The 20,507-nt window shown below is 40.5% G+C and overlaps 1 protein-coding gene across 2 annotated transcripts in view; it reads right to left on the bottom strand.

Annotated features, from left to right (window-relative positions):
* Nucleotides 1-1,430: 1,430 nt before the first annotated feature.
* grb7 (growth factor receptor bound protein 7) overlaps nt 1,431-20,507 on the bottom strand; it is a 31,281-nt gene continuing 12,204 nt past the window's right edge. The window contains exons 4-15 of one of the 2 annotated variants that reach the window (XM_034194649.1): nt 16,333-16,489; nt 16,118-16,239; nt 13,561-13,635; nt 9,652-9,789; nt 9,412-9,522; nt 5,976-6,074; nt 5,712-5,795; nt 5,491-5,634; nt 5,305-5,362; nt 5,131-5,218; nt 3,157-3,250; nt 1,431-2,717 (exon numbers count right to left, since the gene is read on the bottom strand). In XM_034194649.1, coding sequence (XP_034050540.1) covers nt 2,571-2,717; nt 3,157-3,250; nt 5,131-5,218; nt 5,305-5,362; nt 5,491-5,634; nt 5,712-5,795; nt 5,976-6,074; nt 9,412-9,522; nt 9,652-9,789; nt 13,561-13,635; nt 16,118-16,239; nt 16,333-16,489 — 1,317 coding nt within the window. In that variant the 3' untranslated portion in view covers nt 1,431-2,570. The remainder of the gene's footprint in view (nt 2,718-3,156; nt 3,251-5,130; nt 5,219-5,304; nt 5,363-5,490; nt 5,635-5,711; nt 5,796-5,975; nt 6,075-9,411; nt 9,523-9,651; nt 9,790-13,560; nt 13,636-16,117; nt 16,240-16,332; nt 16,490-20,507) is intronic. The other variant, XM_034194651.1, reaches the window with a different exon arrangement.

Here is a 20,507-nt window from a genome sequence, read left to right as displayed (position 1 = left end):
TAGCCACAGTTTTTCATGATTTCTTCACATCTGCAAGGCATTAATTTTGTTGGTTTGGAACCAAGATTTTCCTCGTTTACTAGTGTGCTTGGGGGAGGGGTGGTGGCCAAGTGGTTAATGCGCTTGGTTTCAGTGCAAAAGGTTCTGGATTCAAATCTCACCCCTGCCACATTTCTCCATGTAATGTGGAGTTGCGTCAGGAAGGGCATCCGGCGTGAAACCTGTGCCAATTCAACATGCAGATCCACCTTGGATTTGCTGTGGCGACCCCGAGTGCAAACAAGGGAGCAGCCAAAGGGACTTACTTTACTAGTGTGCTTGGGGTCATTGTCTTGTTGAAACACCCATTTCAAGGGCTTGTCCTCTTCAGCATAAGGCAACATGACCTCTTCAAGTATTTTGACATATCCAAACTGATCCATGATACCTGGTATGTGATATATAGGCCCAACACCATAGTAGGAGAAACATGACCATATCATGCTTGCACCACCATGCTTCACTGTGATCTGTGGCTTCAATTCAGTTTGGGGGTCATCTCACAAACTGTCTGCGCCCCTTGGACCCAAAAAGAACTATTGTAACTCTCATCAGTCCAAAAAATATTCCTCCATTTCTCTTTAGGCCAGTTGATGTGTTCTTTGGCAAATTGTAACCTCTTCTGCACGTCTTATTTAACAGAGGGACTTTGCGGGTGATGCTTGCAAATAAATTAGCTTCACAGAGGCATCTTCTAACTGTCACAGCACTTACAGGTAACTCCAGACTGTCTTTGATCATCCTGGAGCTGATCAATGGGTGAGCCTTTGCTATTCTGGTTATTCTTCTATCCATTTTGATGGTTGTTTTCTGTTTTCTTCCACACGTTTTTTTTTTCTTTTTGTCCATTTTAAAGCATTGGAGATCATTGTAGATGAACAGCCTATAATTTTTTGCACCTGCGTATAAGTTTTCCCCTCTCCAATCAACTTTTAATCAAACTAAGCTGTTCTTCTGAACAATGTCTTGAACGTCCCATTTTCCTCAGGCTTTCAAAGAGAAAAGCATGTTCAACAGGTGCTGGCTTCATCCTTAAATAGGGGACACCTGATTCACACCTGTTTGTTCCACAAAACTGACAAACTCACTGACTGAATGCCACACTATTATTGTGAACACCCCCTTTTTTACTTTTTTTTTTTTTTTTTACTAATAGCCCAATTTCATAGCCTTAAGAGTGTGCACATCATGAATGCTTGGTCTTGTTGGATTTGTGAGAATCTACTGAATCTACTGGTACCTTGTTTCCCATGTAACAAGAAATATACTCAAAAACTGGATTAACCTTTTTAGTCACATAGCACTACTATTATTCTGAACACTACTATATATGCAATAGGGAGAATTTTCATTAATGCGTCTTGACAGCACCTGTAAATAAAATAAAACCGTATATTTCAGGAGGAATTATTTATTCAATATAGAAAACAGTATTGGAAAAGGGCACAATACATTTCTACTGTACAAAATTACAAACCTTATGGATTTTTTAAAAAAGAATATCAAACTTTAAAAAAAAAAAAAAAAAAACTGTCCTGTGAACACACAGCAGTGTTTCAGGAAAAAAAAAATGCAAACAGTAAGTGCAACAAGCAACAAATTTACTGGCAGTTGCATTTATGTGGTCTAACAACATTTATCAAATATGTTGTCACGAGGGCGGAGGGTTTCAGACATTTCATGAGGCAATGCAGTTTCCCATATCATCATTGTGCAAATATGGCAATGAATGAGGGCTTACTGTTGTACTAATTAAACATAATTAAAAAACAGTGTGAGGATTTAAGGTACAAAAACGCATTAACATACAAATCATTACAGTTAGAACAACAGTTCTCACATGCTACATGATTGCAACCTGGGGTATTTTCCTAATTACAACAGCAATAAAATTATGTCATATACTTTACAAAAAGCTCCCATAATTCCTCAATGTTGAATATGACTTCAGAGTGTCCTCTGGTGGTCAGATGAGTAAATGCTACAGAGAGAAAAAGTTGACCCTGCAGGTCTGATCACTGAACCGATCACGGTGGTAGAGATAAGAATCAAAGTGTACGTAGAGGCGTGCTCTCATTTAAAGTCTGTACATCATGGATAATTAAGGCGTCTCCATAGGGACTGCAGTGAGGTAAGTAAGAATAAATACCAACCACTGTCTGGAGCCGCACAAACAGACAAAAAATACAAAAAACAAAACAAACACACACAACATACTCGCGTCAGCACGCAGGCTCTGAGTTTTGATATGGTGATGTCCAAGACCGAACAGGGCTGATACCAGTGTTCTAAGGAGGACACCTTCTCACCAACACTCAAAATCCAGCTGTGACATAGATGCGAGTGTAAAATAAATATCAATACAATAAGACAATTAAGATTGAGGTTCTCACAACAGCACCTAGCAAAAGTCTCAATGCCTGATCTGGAAGAGAGAGATGTGACTACCTTAAGAGACAATGAGACCAACAGGGCAAAGGTTGGAGGGGAGAGTGACAGACAGTCCTGGCTGTCACTGAGGAATTGTGGGATTATAATGCTACGCACACGCAGGGGTGTTTGAGGCAAACGGGAAGGATGCCTTTGTTGATTTGGTGGAACTCCACCAGTTGTAGAAGGTCGATAAAGAGAGTCACGCCGTCGTCCATGGTGAAATACTTCCTGCCTCCATCCTCATACTGCAGAAAGGACAAAAACTGCAGTTAGGGCAACGCAACGGACTAGAAGCTGTTTGGTCACAATAGCAGTTAAGTTGTTTAGCCAAGTTAGGTTGTTCGGATTATAGCAAGATGACCCAGAAATGACTAAACCAGGGGTCACCATCCCTGTTCCTGGAGGGCACCTGCCCTACATGTTTTCCAACTCTCCCTGTTCCGCTCCCAGGTAATTAACTATCAGGTGTGCTCAGCCAATCACAAGCTGGAAAAAACTACTTTGAAAAAAAGTCAGGTGTGATTTGAGTAGGTACCTGTGAAAAACATACAGGGCAGGTGCTCTCCAGGAACAGGGGTGGTGACCCCTGGACTAAGATAATGTTCCCAAAACTGAAAGACTACTATTAAATTTTGGGTCTGATGTCTTTAATAATTTAAGCTATGATAACTAAAGGAGACTCACCGGGATTACCAGGTAATGTTTGGTCTTCAGTTTGTAACACAGTGTCAGGACGAAGCACTGTGCATGCTGCTGGCTGTCACGAATGAGGAACATCCTACAGTCCCCACACACACAAATCAGAAACATCATCAACCCAGAGAAACGACAAACAAAAAGAAGAATGTAAAAAAAACAGAATTAGCAGGAAAAAAGTGCAGAAGTAACATAATATAATCAAAAGGGTCATAATATATTCGGTTTCTGCAAACCGATGTACTGTATTTTCTGGTGTACAAGTTGTGTGTTCTTTTTTGGTTTGTTTGTTTTTTTACTACTTTGGGAGATCCTGCAACTTATATTCAGGTGTGACTTACATACTGGAAAAAGAAGAAAAAAAATCACAAGTACATTAACTATATCGAGCTTTCCAGGATTCTAAAGCAGTAAACAGAATACGGTGCATCTGGAAAGTATTCACATCCTGATCTCCCCCCCAATCAGACTGCCTGTGCTTTGTGCATCAGTAGTCACAAGAGGGTGCTACACCATTCTCCAAACAGATATTATGTCTTTATTAATTTATCACTTTACTGTGTGACAGTTTTGCTGCTGTATGTGGTGCATCCGGAAAGTATTTACAGCGCTTCACTTTTTCCACATTTTGTTATGTTACAGCCTTATTCCAAAATGGAGTGAATTCATTTTCTCCCCTCAAAATTCTACTCACAACACCCCGTAATGACAACATGAAATTTTTTTATTTTAACTTTTGCAAAGTTATTAAAAATAAAAAAGAAATCACATGTACATAACTATTCACAGCCTTTGCTCAATACTTTGCAGCACCTCTCAAGCTTCATCAGGTTGGATGGGGAGCGTCGCTGTAGAGCCATTTTCAGATCTCTCCAGAGATGTTCAATCGTATTCAGGTCTGGGCTCTGGCTGGGTCACTCAAGGACATTCACAGAGTTATCCTGAAGCCACTCCTTTGATATCGTAGTTGTGTGCTTGGGGTCATTGTTGTGCTGAAAGCTTAACCGTCACCCCCAGTCTGAAGTCAAGAGCGCTCTGGAGCAGGTTTTCATCCGGGATGTCTCTGTATTGCTGCATCTTTCCCTCAGTCCTGACTAGTCTGCCAGTTCCTGCTGCTGAAAAACATCCCCACAGCATGATGCTGTCACCACCATGCTTCACTCTAGGGATGGTGCCTGGTTTCCTCCAAACATCACACCTCGCATTCATGCCAAAGAGTTCAATCTTTGTCTCGTCAGACCAGAGAATTTTGGTTCTCATGGTCTGAGTGTCCTTCAGGTGCCTTTTGGTATACTCCAGGTGGGCTGCCATGTGGCTTTTACTAAGGAGTGGCTTCCATCTGGCCACTCTACCATACAGGCACGATTGGTGGATTGCTGCAGAGATGGTTGTCCTTCTGGAAGGTTCTTCTCTCTTCACAGAAGAATGCTGGAGCTCTGACAGTGACCATCAGGTTCCTGGTTACCTCCCTGACTAAAGCCCTTCTCCCCCGATCGCTCAGTTTAACTCAGTTCAGGATACACCTGAGCTCAATTTTGAGCTTCATGGCAAAGACTGTGAATAATACTTATGGACATGCAATTTCTCCCCCCCCCCAATAAATTTTCAAAAGTCTCCAAAAACTTTTTGTTCACATTGTCATTATGGCGTATTGTGTGTAGAATTTTGCGGGAAAAAAACAAAACAATTTTATCCATTTTGGAATAAGGTGGAAAAACTGAAGCGCTGTGAATACTTTCCAGATGCACGGTATATCACTAAATTCTCTAACTCTAGAAAAGGCCACATACAGTGGACCATGTGAGCACACTGGTGAAGACAGTTCAACTATCACTTCAACTCTGTTCTCAAGACTTGATTGTCACTGAATAGGCTGGTCCCACTCGGCTGACTCAGGTCAGCGGGATTTCTTTACTTTGTAACATGTACACCCAACTATGCACATTACACACTTCCACTCACCCGTCTACCAGACCCTGTTTCTCAATCAGTCTCTCAGCTTCCTTTCTGGACACACCGCCGTGAAACCATGGCTGACTTTTGTGGATCGCTGGACAAGAGGATCAGTAAAGGTAAAGTATGATTTCTCAGAAAAACCTGAAGCTCCGATTAAGGTCTGCTGCTCTTTGGACTTACAGGAAGGTCTTGCTCCAGAGCTGAGGTTGGGCAGACTGCACCTCAGAGCTTCTCTCCTCTGCAACAGTGAAAAGACAAATCAAGAACATAGTCACAACTCAACTCAACAACTCAAAACTTCACATCCTATAAAGATCTGCCTGAGGACACATCATTACTGAGGTCACCCTGTCTCACTCTCCTCACCCTCCAGGCTTGTCCCTCCTCCCTCTCTGCACACTGGGCCTCTGTGGGGTTCTGGATGACCCGACCACCTGCCTTCCCCGAGAAATCCATGGCGACCAGGCTAGCCTCAGTCTGTGGCTGTGCATGCAAAGACACAGCTGAAAACTTATAAATGCATAAATGTAAGACAAGAATAAAACACTTTTCTACGCTGCATCATGCGCCAGTTATGATGAGCTCACTTTGCTGTCAGTGTGGTTGAGTCCTTCTGGGCATTGTGGGGCCAACTTGGAGAGCTGGTAGTTACAATGGAGCCGTTTCCCGTACTGAACACACAAACACACAACAATTAATTCAATGCACTGCAAAAATAAAGACAAAAAGGGTCTCATTTTAAAAGATGGTTTCCCCGATCACAGATAACTCAAGAGTGCAACGTGCTGCAAACATGAAACCAACAGCTGGATCGGTTTTCAGGGAGGGAAAATGTTTCAATTATGTCAAACCTTGAACAATCTGAATGCAGACGTCCAACAAGTGCGCGTCTGTTCATTCTCAGCACAGAGGAGCTTCAGATCCTGAACACGTACAGGGTTTCTGGAAGGCTGTGTGACAACATGAAACAAAGCCACAAGGTCAGTGTCACAGCTCATCTTTAACAACGACATTAAAACCAAAGGTGAGCTGAGAAAAAACACAACTACTCCAATTTAAAATATAAACCACAAAGTTAATGACTACTGGTAGACACCGATGTGAAGAGTTTAAGGCTAATTTCTGCTCAATGTTAAACACTGACTGTTTTCTTTTGTGCATTTTCTGAAAGTTCACAGACAAAAATTAACATTCCCACCGGCAATCGTAGGGGCAGTGAGCGTTTGGGTACATCTATATACGTGTGTGTGCGCGTGTGTATACACACATCATGAAAACTATATCCGTCTACAGTGCTGCCTAGACTTGAGTTTCTTTTAAACATTACAACTTAACCACTCCCACAAAGTACAGATCAATCATCCCTGTACTGTTCATCTGCATGCCTGCACAGCCCCATTCCACTATGTCTATTTGACAGTAAACTCAGTTTTAACCATTTGTCTATTTGACTACTTTACTTCTTACAGAAGTACGAGGTCTGTTAGAAAAGTATCCGACCTTTTTATTTTTTGCAAAAACCATATGGATTTGAATCACGTGTGATTGCATCAGCCAAGCTTGAACCTTCGTGCGCATGCGTGAGTTTTTTCACGCCTGTGGGTTGCGTCATTCGCCTGTGAGCAGGCTTTGTGTGAGCAGTGGTCCACCCCTCTCGTCGGATTTTTATTGCGAATAAATGTCTGAACAATTTGGAGCTTTGCTGCATCAAATTTTTCCAGAAACTGTGAGAGACCTCCAGGTGGACACCATTCAGAAAATTCATATGGCTTTCAGCGACGATTTTATGGGGATTACACAGATTAAGGAGTGCTCCAGCCAGTTTAAAGACCGCCCACAGCGTCTGAGAGCGCGGCGCACTCCGAGCGCCGATCGACAGGCTGAAACAACCAGATCATTTCCAACGTGAAGGCTTTGTTGATCCGGGACGTCGTCTGACTTCCACAAAAAAAGGCAGAAGGCGTGGACATCTTTTTCGGCACATTCCACTGTTACAGGAGTTTTTTTTCATGGAAAGAGGAGCGGAGGGATGCGGCACAAAACCACCGTGTTGGTCTCACAGGACGGCTTTCAGATGGCTCAGACGGTTTTCGGTGGCTTTTCAGTCGTGTGACTCTCCGAGAAATTGTGCATGAGCTGGACATGCCCCAACATGTCCTGTGAGGCTTCATCACGGCGTTGCTTTGCGCCATGCAGCTCTGCCGCGACGTGCGGAATTCCTCCGCTCCTCTTTCCATGACAAAAACTCCTGTAACAGTGGAATGTGCCATTCATTTCTAAACTGGACGCTGTGTTGATCCGGGACGTCGTCTGACTAGCACAGAAATTGCAGAAGATGTGGACATCAGCACTTTTTCGGCACACTGAGACAGACGTGCGGAGGAATTCCGCGCACCGGGACGTTTTATTTGGCACTGAACTTATTTGGCAATAAATTCGATTCTGATCGCCATGATTGATGATATCAAACACTTTCAAGAGGGTTGGCAGTGCCCTCTAGCGGTTTCTTTTTCTTAACATCCGTGTCAACATAAAGGACATACAGAAGAAATGTGTGGGCAATAATGGTTTATATCATTTAGAATTATGTACATAAATGGAGTTTTTAGTCCATTTATGGGACACAGTTAGCATGACCGCATATCCTAAAGCTAACAGCAGCTAACATATTCTTTAACAGGGCCAGTCAGCAGCACTTTTGGCTCACAGTGAGGTTCCAGGTTCTGATCTGGTCCCATCTGTGTGAAATTTGCATGTTCTCCCCATGTTCGTGATGGTTCCCTCCAGGTGTTCCGGCTTCCTCTCCCATCTAAAGACCTGCAGGTCAGGTGAACTGTTGACTTTAAGTTGACCATAGGTAAGAGTGTGAATGAGTTCCTCTGTCTGTATGTGTTCGTCCCGTGACAGACTAGCAGCCTGTTCAGGATGTACCCTGTCTCTTGCTCAATGACTTGTGGGACAGGCTCCAACCCACCTTTAAAGGCCCTGTCACACCTTGATGATTTAGACAGCGTATGCCTAACGTATTAAAAAATGCTGGCATAAGTCTAATAAGTTAAGTTTTATATATATATATATATATATATATATATATATATATATATATATATATATATATATATATATATATATATACACACACACACAAATATAAGAGCACGCTGAAGGATGTTGAAGCTCACTGATACACATCCTAATACACTGAGCTCCTTGAAAAATTTTGGGCATGCTGAAAATTTTCAATAAATGCCAGCGTGTGACTCAAACGTCCTGCACATGCAGGACATAAGTAAGTTATACGATTGTTGACACACGTTTCTTGTAATTTACTCATGTCTAAATACGTCCATCAATCCTGGCCACTGATTGGCTCAAACCTGCAGTAATCATGCAGACAGACAGTTTCATTCACACACACACACGGAGTAAACATTACCTGCTCGCTTCAGTCCGATCCATCATGTACCCACATAAAGCTCCTGATTTTGGAAAACAACGTCTGAAAATACTTTACTGTCGTGGCTGGAAACGGAACCTTTTAAAGCAAGTCCCTCTGTGGTTTTTATGCTCCAGGTGTGTTTCTCAGAGGATGCCGGTGTCATGCTCTGAATACACAGAAGCGCTGCAATGATTTAAACTTTTAAAGCGCCAGTCGACTGCAATCAGGTGTGATCAAATAAAGCACTGTCGCTCTTTAAACTTTTAAAGCGCCGTCGCTGTGATCACACTGACAGATCACGCACAGCCAATTCTAATCGCACCTGATCATGGTTGACTGGCGCTTTAAACGTATCAACCATCACAGCGTTTCATTATTCAGGTCTGTGATGACCTGATCAGCGGACCTGAAAGCAACCACTCGGCACTTTAAAAGTTTAAAGAGTCACAGCAATCCAATCATTCACTGCAGCATTTACCACAGCCAGTCAAATCATCAGCATTCTGTACACAGTGAAAATGGTCCACCAAGATAAAAATTTAAATAAAAATAAAATAATGTTAAATTACTGTGTTTCTGACCGGCACCACACCGTGCAGTACCGACCAGAACCACTGGGTGTAAACTGGGCTACTGACATATGCTGCTTAATTGTTAAAGGTGTGACAGCTGCATTTATTTATTAGACATACGGCAGCGTGTGCCAGCGTTATTAATGCGGTCGGCATACGCTGGCTAAATCGTCAAGGTGTGACAGGACCTTAAGTGAAATAAGGTGGTTTAGAAAACAGATGGCCCATCATTCCTGTGGCTAATCTTCTTGCGGTTCAAACTTAAGGACAGTTTACCTTGACGCAGAAGGTGAAGTCTGTAGGGGCACCGTATAATTTCCGGCTGTTCACCACAGTGTACACGTTCAAATCCTCCAGATCAGCCACATATTGCAGGTGGCGAGGCTCCTGGTCCCACAACACACACACACACACACACACACACACACACACTAAATGAGTCATTTTGTCCTTCAGCGTCTTGTTCCAGTGTTTCAGTTTTCTTCTTCCTCTAGCTGATTGTTTGGACCTGCTGACCTTTGAGGAGCCTTTGGTGGAATAGTAGAGGCCGGAGCGTCGGAGGAAAAAGTAGACTTTCTTCCAGGCCTTACGACTGGGTTCTTTTACGTGCAGGAACCCCTGAATCTCTGGACATGTCCCGGACTTCAGCAAATTCTATAGAATAATTATTTTGTAACTATTAGTACAGATACCATCTTGTGGCCAAAAGGACAATACAGTATTTTCCATAGGATAGTTGCTTCAAAAATACAACTCACAGAACCAGCCAAAATGTAACTTAAATAAATAAATAACACACAACTTATGGTACAGAAAATACTGTATATAAATCAAACAAATATTTTACTGATCAATATGAACTTTTGATCAGATCTCTAGCAACACTGGTAGTAGAGATATTAAATGTAGTATTTGGGGGGGGGGGGGGGGGGGTTGCTATGCGTTCCCTGACTTTGGCTTACGATCAGTCTATTCTAAAAGTTAATAATCTTGATTTTATTTTTAAAGTTATTTTGCTCACACACACACACTTAAAATATTTTCTGTTAAGGAAGAAAATACACTCAGTTGGCCTGCTTATGACCCTGACTATAAGCCATCATTGTAAGATTTCAGATACAAACAATGGGTTTATCGTGGTATCACGTCTCTATGTACAATAGTTAAAGACAGAACACCTCATAGTTTTGAACATTTATGTAAGGTCTATGGGTTGAGGAGACAGGATTTTTACAGATACTTACAAATCTCTGATTATTTCTGTAGAGGTTAGGGACTCTGACCAGAAAGAATGGTCTAAGGTTGTTCAGTTATTTGTTGATGCATATAACTGCAGGAGCAGTAAGGGACTGATAAGTAAACTGTACCATGCTGGCACATCTCTTAAGAAGGACTCTACAGAATATGTGAAGCAACGCTGGGAAAAAGAACTGGACATTGTAATAACAAAGGACATATGGTTGAACGCTTGGTTAACACAGTCAACTACTACTAATTCATTGGGGTGGAGAGACTTTTGCTGGAAGAATCTGATTCGCTTCTTTATAACCCCTAAGCAAAAAAAGCAAACAGACACTCAGCTGGGATGCTGGAGAGAATGTGGAGAAAACATGGCGGACCATGCCCACATATTTTGGTTGTGCCCCCCCATCCAGACTTACTGGAGGGAGGTGACGGAAGTTATTGTTAAGGTTTTGGGTTTTAGTGTGGATGTGACATTTCTTTATCTGTATTTAGGTAATTTTTCTGAGGAATTGGACAAAGATGATGAGTATCTCCTAAAAATTCTGATGGCTGCAGGGAAGAAGGCAATCACTAAATATTGGCTTCAGAAAGACACATTTGTTGGCATTGTAAAACATTTACACTTACTCGAGCAGATGACCTAGTCCTTACGGCTACAAAAAGAAATTGGAGAGAGAAGGTGGGGAAAATGGTCCGCTTACATGAATGACAGAATCAACAACATAGGTTAATCAGTTATGTACTGATAGTGATGTGCATTTACTTAATGACCTCAAGTTTTCATTTGTTTTTTTTTTTGTTTGTTTTGTCTTTTTTCCCTCTCTGTTTTTCTCAGTGTTCTTATTGTGACAAAAATACCATAAATAAAAAGTTACAAAAAAAAGGAAGAAAATACATACATTACCAAATTAATAATAATAAAGAAAATTCAGAAACTACACCACCCCAAAGCACACAAACCCCCTGATTATCCAGCTATTTCAAATTTTAAACCCACAGATAAACAGGCATGGCCTGCATGCTTCTTTTGACACATTGCTGTTGAACATAAATAAATAAAATCCTAATTACAATTTGCCAAAACTACCAGTACTATCTTTAAGGGAAACACAAAATTCTTGGAAAACTGTCAAGGAAACACAAACAGATGAAATGAATCTTTTCGTTTTGACTGGTACTTGCTTAATTAATGTCACCTACTTTTCACATGTCTCCCCTAAAGACAAACAGACTCTTGTAGCTGACATAGTTTTACTTCTGAAGAAACCTTGACATTTTTGTGAAAGCCATCAACAGATTATTCACAATGTGATAAATTTAAACTTTAAGGTGGTGGTGGTGGGGGGGGGGGGGGGGGGGGGTGACCGAATGAACACAGCATTGCAATAGTCTTATTTTACTACGCTGGGCAGTTTTATTGCGCGTGTTTTGTTTTTGCATGGATGCAAGCACTTTCTCCAAATGGACTTTTTAAATTATGTATTCACTTTTATTATTATTTTTATTCATTCTCCCTTCACGCCATGCTTTAATAATTTTCCGTGGTAACACTTTGTGTCAGTTATTGTGTGGCACCTTGTACACTTTGATAAGAGTATGACAAAGGCTTCAGACATTTAATGAGGCTAATTTGAATAAAGAACAGTAATTTATTGTTACAAATGCCACGGATTAATGGCACTGCACCTGCTATAAATAGCAACGTGACAAAAGCACAATTCTGTTGCTGCTGGAACCCACAATTATGACTCAGAAATTCTTTACGATTGTGTTCATCGGGAGACAGTATTCAAAAAAAGTACTGCTGAGATGGAGTCCATCACTGATGGGAGACGTGCACATATTCAGACTGACATTTTAAAAGCCATAAAAATACAGCTTTATAGATCTTGCAAGAAAGAGTACATGTAGTGCAGCAGATAACTGAAACAATCATGCAAATGGTGATAGAAGCACCAAAGTTGGCACAAATACTCCTTAGACATTACTCTTTGAAAAAACCAACTGGCCACTTGAATTTTCAATAGGCGGCCAGGTAGGGGTCAATTGAAGAATTACTCAGGGGTCAAAATTAAAAATGCTGAAATCATTTTGAAAACTACACCATACTATTTGTCTGATCGTAAAGATTCCAAAAAGGTATAGTTTGGACTATCTATGACTGAATGACCAGGAGTTATGGGGTAAAAACAGCAAAAATGGTGATAAAGGTCAGTTTCAGTTTGTACGGGGTCAAAAGTTAAAGTTCCTTCAATTTTGGTAAAAAGTGATGCAAATTATTGGCTGAGCTAATAGGATTAATAAGTGGAATAGTTTTGATTGTGTTGAATGCTTGGTCTCCAAAGTAAAGGTCAAACAAGGTCAACGTCCATTGGATTCTATGACATGTGACATATGTTACCCCGTAACATGATAAGCATGATGCATGGTCCAAACGATTCCTTTTAAAACCCTGTTACCTCAATTTGCATCATTTTTACCAAAATTGGAGCAGCTTTAACTTTTGACCCCTGTACAAACTGACACTGACCTTTATCACCATGTTTGCTGTTTTTACCTCATAACTCCTGATCATTCAGTCATAAATAGTCAAAATTATACCTTTTTGGAATCTTTACAATCAGACAAATAAGGTGGTATAATTTTCAAAATGATTTGAGCATTTTTAATTTTGACCCCATGTAATTCTTCAACCGACCCCTACCTGGTCGCCTATTGTAAATTCAAGTGGCCAGTCAGTTTGTTCCAAAGAGTAATGTCTAAGGAGTATTTGTGCCAACTTTGGTGCTTGTATCACAATTTGCACGATTTTGCTCTAAATATTAGCCGCTGCACTAATGGATGTGTGTTTTATGCATCCAGACAAACAACCTGTTTATCAAATCTAAAATAAATACCGGAAACTATGACTCTGAAGAGAGATTATTTTTGCATACATTTGCATATTTTACCGTCTTTATCCCTGAGTGTGATAAATGAAGGTATAAATGGAAATTAACAGCGAGTGTGAAAAAACATTTTCATGTTGAGCATTTGTGCTGTCAGAAATGACTGAAGGCTAAAAGGAGTCATGCAGCTTTTACACGTAAATGTGTTTTGTTGGTTCATGTTAAAAATAACTTAGAGGGTTTTGTTTTTTATCCCCCAGGTGCTCAGTGCCAGGATTCAAATCATTGATACCTGAATCAGTTCTGATGGCTTCATCCCCTTGTTGACGTCAGCGCAGTCGGAGATCATACGCTCTGGGAAGAACAGCTGAGAAATGAAAGAGAAAGTTGTGTAAATCTTCAAGAGAAGCAGTTCATTTACAAGATTACCATTAAAAAAAAAAAAAAAAAAAAATCCTACAAATCTGTGTGCAAGTCCACACAATGCCACCCCCACTGCCCCAGAGTAGCAGCAGTATGAGTGGGAGGAAAGCTGTTGGGATAAAATGCCTGAAAGAACAAACTGGTCCAGTTCTCTATATTCAAGAGCCCAACAGGTCTTTGAAATCCATAAATCAGTTTTGGAGGAGTTGCGTTTACAAAGTTCATGTTTGACTTAAACGCTTATGACCTTGAGTTTGACATTTCAAGGTCATCCAAGGTGAAAAGGTTATGAGACTAATAGAAAGGCGCTATATGACTTTAGTCGAGTCCTTTCAGATTCTCCCTCGTTTCACTTGGGGTCATCACAGCAGATCCAAGGTAGATCTGCATGTTGATTTGACAAGTTTTACACCAGATGCCTGATAGTCTGACCATCTTGTTTTGATCTAAACGTTAATAAGCACTATTTTATGGAAAATTACTACCGTCTGTCAGACGGTTTATAAAGTGCTGTGAAAAGGGCATTTAGCTACGTCACTGCCATCCCTAATCAGTCAAACCATCAGCTAATAGACTTGTTTCAGCAGTGGGAAATTGACTCAAACTTCTCACCAAGTGACAGAGTCCATGGGGCCAAGTAGGTTTTTGGTACCATTTCAGATGGATAAACAACAATTACAATCCAGCCTCAGTATGCCACAGCCAACACAAAAATGTACGATAGCCATCCATAGGAGCTGTAGCCAGGATGGGGTCAATGAAGAATTATACAGGGCCAAAAATTAAAAATGCTCCAATCATATTGAAAACTATATCACATTATTTGTCTGATCATAACGATTCCAAAAAGCTATAGTTTGGACTATCTGTGACTGAATTCTATGTAGTTATGGTGTAAAAACAGCAACAATGGTGACAAAGGTCAATTTTAATTTGTACAGGGGTCAAAGGTTAAAGTTGCTCCAATTTTGGTAAAAACTGATGAAGATTATTGGTTAACGGGGTTTTAAAAAGCAATGGTTTGCACCATCAGTTATGCCTAGTTATCGAGTTACCGGGTAACATGTTATAGAATCCACTGGATGTTGTCCATGTTTGACCTTTACTTTGGAGACCTAACATTCTGCACAAAATAAATTTACTTTTGTCACCATTTTTGCTGTTTTTACCCCAACACAATCAGTCACAGACAGTCCAAACTATGCCTTTTTGGAATCTTTATGATCAGACAAATAATGTGGTGTAGTTTTCAATATGAGTGGAGCATTTTTAAATTTTGACCTCCATGTAATGTTTCATTGACCCCCTACCCTGGCTACAGCCACCACCCTGTGATGGCCACCATACATTTTTGTGTCGTCATGGTACACCGAGGCTGGATTCTAAGTGTTGCTTTGCCATCTTAATTGGTACTGCTTAGGTCAAAACAGTTTCCAGGCTCATGGACTACTACTCAAAATTCAAAATACCTAGAAAGTATGACGACAGCAGGAAATACAATGCTGTATTGTACTTTGCAGAGATCTTAGGCACTTTTTATACGCCTCAAGCTGTTGAAAAGTTGTTAAATATCTAATGCATAAATCAGGATTTTGATCTTTTAAAAATATATATTTTCTTTTTTAGTCTCCTCCAATGTAGACTCTGAGAACCACTGATCCACCTGATGAGTGATTCCATCTAAAGCCACTAGTATGAAGACGAAATACACTTTGCAACAAACATACACCACTACTCAGGCTATGTTAAAGCAAACATTAAGTCATAAATCCTAGAGCAAACAATCCTTCATAGAAAATTAAAGCCACGCTTCTGCAAAAATCAACAAGTGCCTCATTTCCAAGTTTACTTAAGAGGGCAAAACAACTTCTGCTGGTGCCTGTGTTTACTTTTTCGCATGAAAATGTGTGCACACAAATGACTAGACATCTCTGTATACCACGTTTGCATGATCATTTGTGTACTTTCTGCAACCAAAACACGGCGGAGCCTTGCATCAAAAGTTCCAGGCCTCACTCACTGAGGAGAGATGTTAAGTAGCAAAGCATTTTATTACAGGTATAAAGTACTTCAACCTTGACAGAATTCATTGGCGTGCTTTCTGATGACAGCTTAGGGAGCCACATGTCGAGAACGTAAATCTTGTATGTATGAAACAGACTGGCTCGATGTAATATCTGAGGCATTAAGTGAGTGTGTCTGCACTGGTGTGAAAGGTGTCAATCACACGGATCTCTTTTTGCAACGATGCCAGATCTCGTCAATCTGAGCCACTCATACATTTTAAGGAGTGTGAATATCCTCCTTCGTGCTGGAGGAGCTCTGTTACGCAACATGGAGTGGATCTCAAATCCCCTCGTGCTATTTGCAGAATAAGGTCAAAATGTTTTATAGACACACACGCACACACATAGCAAGAAACGTACCATGGGCTTCCTGAAAAACTCGTACTTGGCGTAGTTTTTGCAGAACATGAGTCTTGTATCACCCTTGAGAGACCAGGTTGCCTGAACCTCCAACACGACCTCGTGGTCTTCCAGACACCTCTCTGAAGAGACGGAGTATAAAAAGACGACATCAGTTACGTCACAGTGCCGCACTCGAGTCACAATTCCATTCAGACATCCAGGTGCAGCCTTACCCAGACCCAGAGTGGGATACATTTCAATCAGAGCCCAGTTCTCCTGATCGCTGCAGTGGGCCGTCTGCACCAGCATGTGGCACACCTCCCTGGCTGTGGCTCCTTGAGATACCCACATGGACCTGCTGTGGCTGTCCTCTCCATACACCTTAATCAACTGATGAGGACATGGTACAATTAACTGCTAATTTTTATTCTCACTTTACCTTTAACAGGAAAATCAAAGTGCACCGTCTTGTGTCATGAGTTAGAAAGCGTACAGTAAGTTTTATTTTGGCTGTTTCCCAAATATTGGGTAAAAGCAAAGCAAGAAGCCAAAAAAAAGTGAAGCCAAGAATCTGTCAGCAGTGTTGCAACGGCAAGACGCAGTCACCCCATAATTAATAGAGCTTGTCACATGAAGACAAAGCACAGAGTTTCATCATAATTTTAGACTGGCACTGGGACAAGACCTGCTCCCCCATTCTGTCAACATTCTGCCTCAACAGGTATAATTTCAGCACAAGATTAAAAGAAATCAGCACGCTCAGAGCACGAGTTTCGTAATTGCACTGCTCGGAAGCCATCTAGTAAAGGAAAAAGAAAAACCCTCTTCTGCAACAGTTCTGTCGTACGTGGAGGCGGACAGCAGTCAGACCGTGTTCTTCTTCCTCTTGCAGTAAACTCTGTACAGGTTATTCCAGGGTCACCGTGTTTCTCTGAATGTGCTGTATGACATGCTGTCTGGCTGCAGCAGCGTGCCTCCGCACAAAGAAAACAAACCTGTACCTGTTGATCAACAAGTCCGGACAGGTCGAGTGAGTCTCAGAGACAGAAAGGATAAAAACTGACAAGGTATCAAGTGAGGAGGATTATCGGTGAAGAACAGTTTTACTGATAAGCTCTCAATTCAGTGCGATTTCTTCTGCCCTTTTCACACAAGAACAATGAGTTCAACACATGTTGAAGCATGTCACATCAGACTGATGGACATGGGTCACACCCGTGTTGACACTTGTCATACAGGACTGGGGTCTGACCCAGATACACAAACTACATTCTTGCATAAATCACTCTCACTTTGGTGGAGTCCACTCACACATTTATCCTGAATATTGTAAAAATGTTTGTTCATTTGTCCATCTTTTGGTTTTTCAGCAGGATTGAGGAAGAGTTCAACATTTGAGCTATGTGTTTTTACAGCGTGTCCCATTTCATCCATGTTCTTGGTACATGGATGAAATGGCGCCACCACTTCTGCTAAAGCTACCATGTGTAGGATTTAGGGGCGTTTATTAGCAGAAATGGAATACAGCATTCATAACCATCTGTTCATGAGTGTATATAATTACCTGCGACAATGAATCAATGTGTTTTCTTAAGTTTAGAATGAGCCCGTCATATCTACATGGGAGTGGGCTGCTTCATGGAAGCTGCCATGTCCATGCAATAGCCCAAATGGAACTCACTACATCTTTCAGCACAACCAGAAGAAGAGGAATCAGCAGTTTGTCCCCTATACCCCATCTACTGGGTGCTAGTGCAGACTAATGTATGGGAACTAATTTTTTTTTTGGGGGGGGGGGGGGGGCAAATTGTTCAACACAAGCTTCGACAAGGTAACATGATTTCCCATCACCAAAGTAAAAATGTGAAAGGAAACAATATCGTAACTGGTGAGCAAATAATATAATCTACAAACTCTCCACTAGATGACACCAAAACGTTTTTTCAAGGGTGGTAATAAATTACGCAGTTTCCATAATGAGCTGGAATAGTGTGTGAGACTAGAATGAGTTTAGAATTTTAGAACCTTAGACCTCAACTGTTTTTAGAAGAACTCAACTCTTATTTACTGTTAATTAATTATGTAATTTTTTTTATTGTTAATTTACTGTCTTAACACATTTATAAATTGTTTAGGTTGTTGTTATCACACACACACACACACACACACAGACACTATTACTACTTCTATTTTGTCATTTGATTTTTAAATGGACCACAATGGAAATAGGTGTTTGCACTTTCTTGTGTCATCCATGTATTTTTAATGTATTTACAGTTATATTATGTACTTGTTCATTACTTTAACTTACTAAATAAAATCATGCACGCACACTTTTAATATATAGATGATTTACTGCCCTCTGCTGGCTTGGCATGCAAGTCCAGAATGCAAATGTCAATGTCTATTGTTCTGTGTTGTTAACTAATATCCGTAATTTCTCCAAAAATATTACTCCCATCTAATACTGCATGGAAAAGGCGGCAATATAGATGATATAAATCTGGCCTACAATAGATATTTGGACTCCACCGACCAATCGCGATAATGCGAGGTTTATGATCCAGGAAAACTGTGAAACATCTGTGCTCCTTTGCTGCAGACAGAGTGAAGGGAAGGGGGGGGGGGTGTTCTGAGCTGAGGCGTGTCTCTCACTGAGACAACTGTTTCAAGCAGTGTCTTCCACATTTAGTCACCTAACCAGGAGTTCTGTAACAGAGATGTCCACTGAACACTGCAAAGCCATTTATTTATTTATTTATTTCAGTGGATGCTCCAGGCAGAGGCGACGCTCCATCACGACCTGAATCAAACATTTGAGAAAGCGCCACATTAAATTAAGTACTTGAATACTGAGTAAATTAAGTACTTTTATTTATATTTATTTATTTACTGGAGGTTTCTTGTTGCATTTTGGAAATGAGGAAATGCCTCCATCCTTAAAACAGTTCATGTATTCCAGAAGTGTCAAATCCGGCTTCAGAAAGTAAAAACCCTCCCATGTGTTGCTTCTACCTGTGCACTTAAAACAGGTGATCTCAATCACCTGTTTCAGCCAGCTCATCCACGTGCCTGAAGAGTTGAATTAATTACAATCAGCTGGTTTATTGGGAAGATGGAACAAATATGTGGCTGGACTTTTACTTTCTGAAGCCAGATTTGACACCTCTGATGTATTCAAAGCGGGTGTGCCATATAGTGTTCAAGAGATGAAACTTCAGCCACTGACCCAACAATAAATAAATGTATTTTAATCTTTCACAAAAACATCAAATCTAGGCTTGCATCTTAGATCGTTTTGAGATCTGCACAATAAATGTATCTGTTTTTGTTTTTTTGCTGTTTTTTATTTTTATTTTATCAATTTAGCTTTACTAAGGGACTATATAACCCATTCAGAAACATGGACATTATAACTTTTACACTTAAGTTTATATTGTGATATATACTGTTACCGTGAAGGAATTCAATTTATACTGCGATATGAATTTTAGATCATTTCGCCCAGCCCTACTCCCATCAGTCTTCCATTTTGGTGGCATTCATCCTTGACCTAAAAAACACCAAATGTCAGCTCTCCCCAGTTTGTCCGTGGCCAAAATTGCACACACGCTTTTATTTTTACACCCCCAAACAGAGACGGTGATGGAACACAAAAACATTATCCTTCTCACTCATGGTAATGGCAACACAACACTTAGCTAAACTGACTAAACCAACTGAACAACTAAATTGACTAAACCAATTGAACTGCAAAAACACAATAAATCAATAACACTGTTAAACTAACATGCACCACAAAAACAACATTTAAAACCCTGAACGTCTGTGGAAAATCTGTGGAAAAATGTCTTTAAATTTACTGCAAAATATTTTTTTGAACTTTTCAAAAATCATCTTTTAGATGCTACTGGAGAAAAGGGTTTAAATTTTAATTTCTCCCTGCAGATGCTCTGTGCTCCTACTAGCAAGGAATACTAGAGATGATAGATGTTGTTGGTAGAAATTAAAATTGTAATGCGTGCATCTACCTACTTATTTCCATTACTAAACATGAAACATCTCCAGGCAAGTGCAACATAATGACATAATGTTGTAATTGCAGGTATATTTATGCTGACAGCACTTATTACAAATAAGCCAAAGCAAACATGGCAACACACCAGTTCTGTCAGTTATAATTATAACAACCAACCAACTATAACTGGCACCAAGCATAAAAACAGGTTAAGACACATTTACAGAATCCACTTGCTGGGGTCATCTGTCCAATATATTATGCATTATCTACAGACCCACTGACCTATCTATAGCACTGACTTATCTATAGCATTAATTTGAATCCTGTGGGTAATTTTCTACAGTGACAGGGTTCAGTAAACAGCCAGTTGGCAGTCCAACATTTTAA

Source organism: Thalassophryne amazonica, chromosome 18 (genome assembly GCF_902500255.1).
Source record: "Thalassophryne amazonica chromosome 18, fThaAma1.1, whole genome shotgun sequence".
NCBI classification, from domain to species: domain Eukaryota; kingdom Metazoa; phylum Chordata; class Actinopteri; order Batrachoidiformes; family Batrachoididae; genus Thalassophryne; species Thalassophryne amazonica.
Note: the sequence above shows the minus strand (reverse complement) of the source record. Positions and strands in the feature narration are given on the sequence as shown.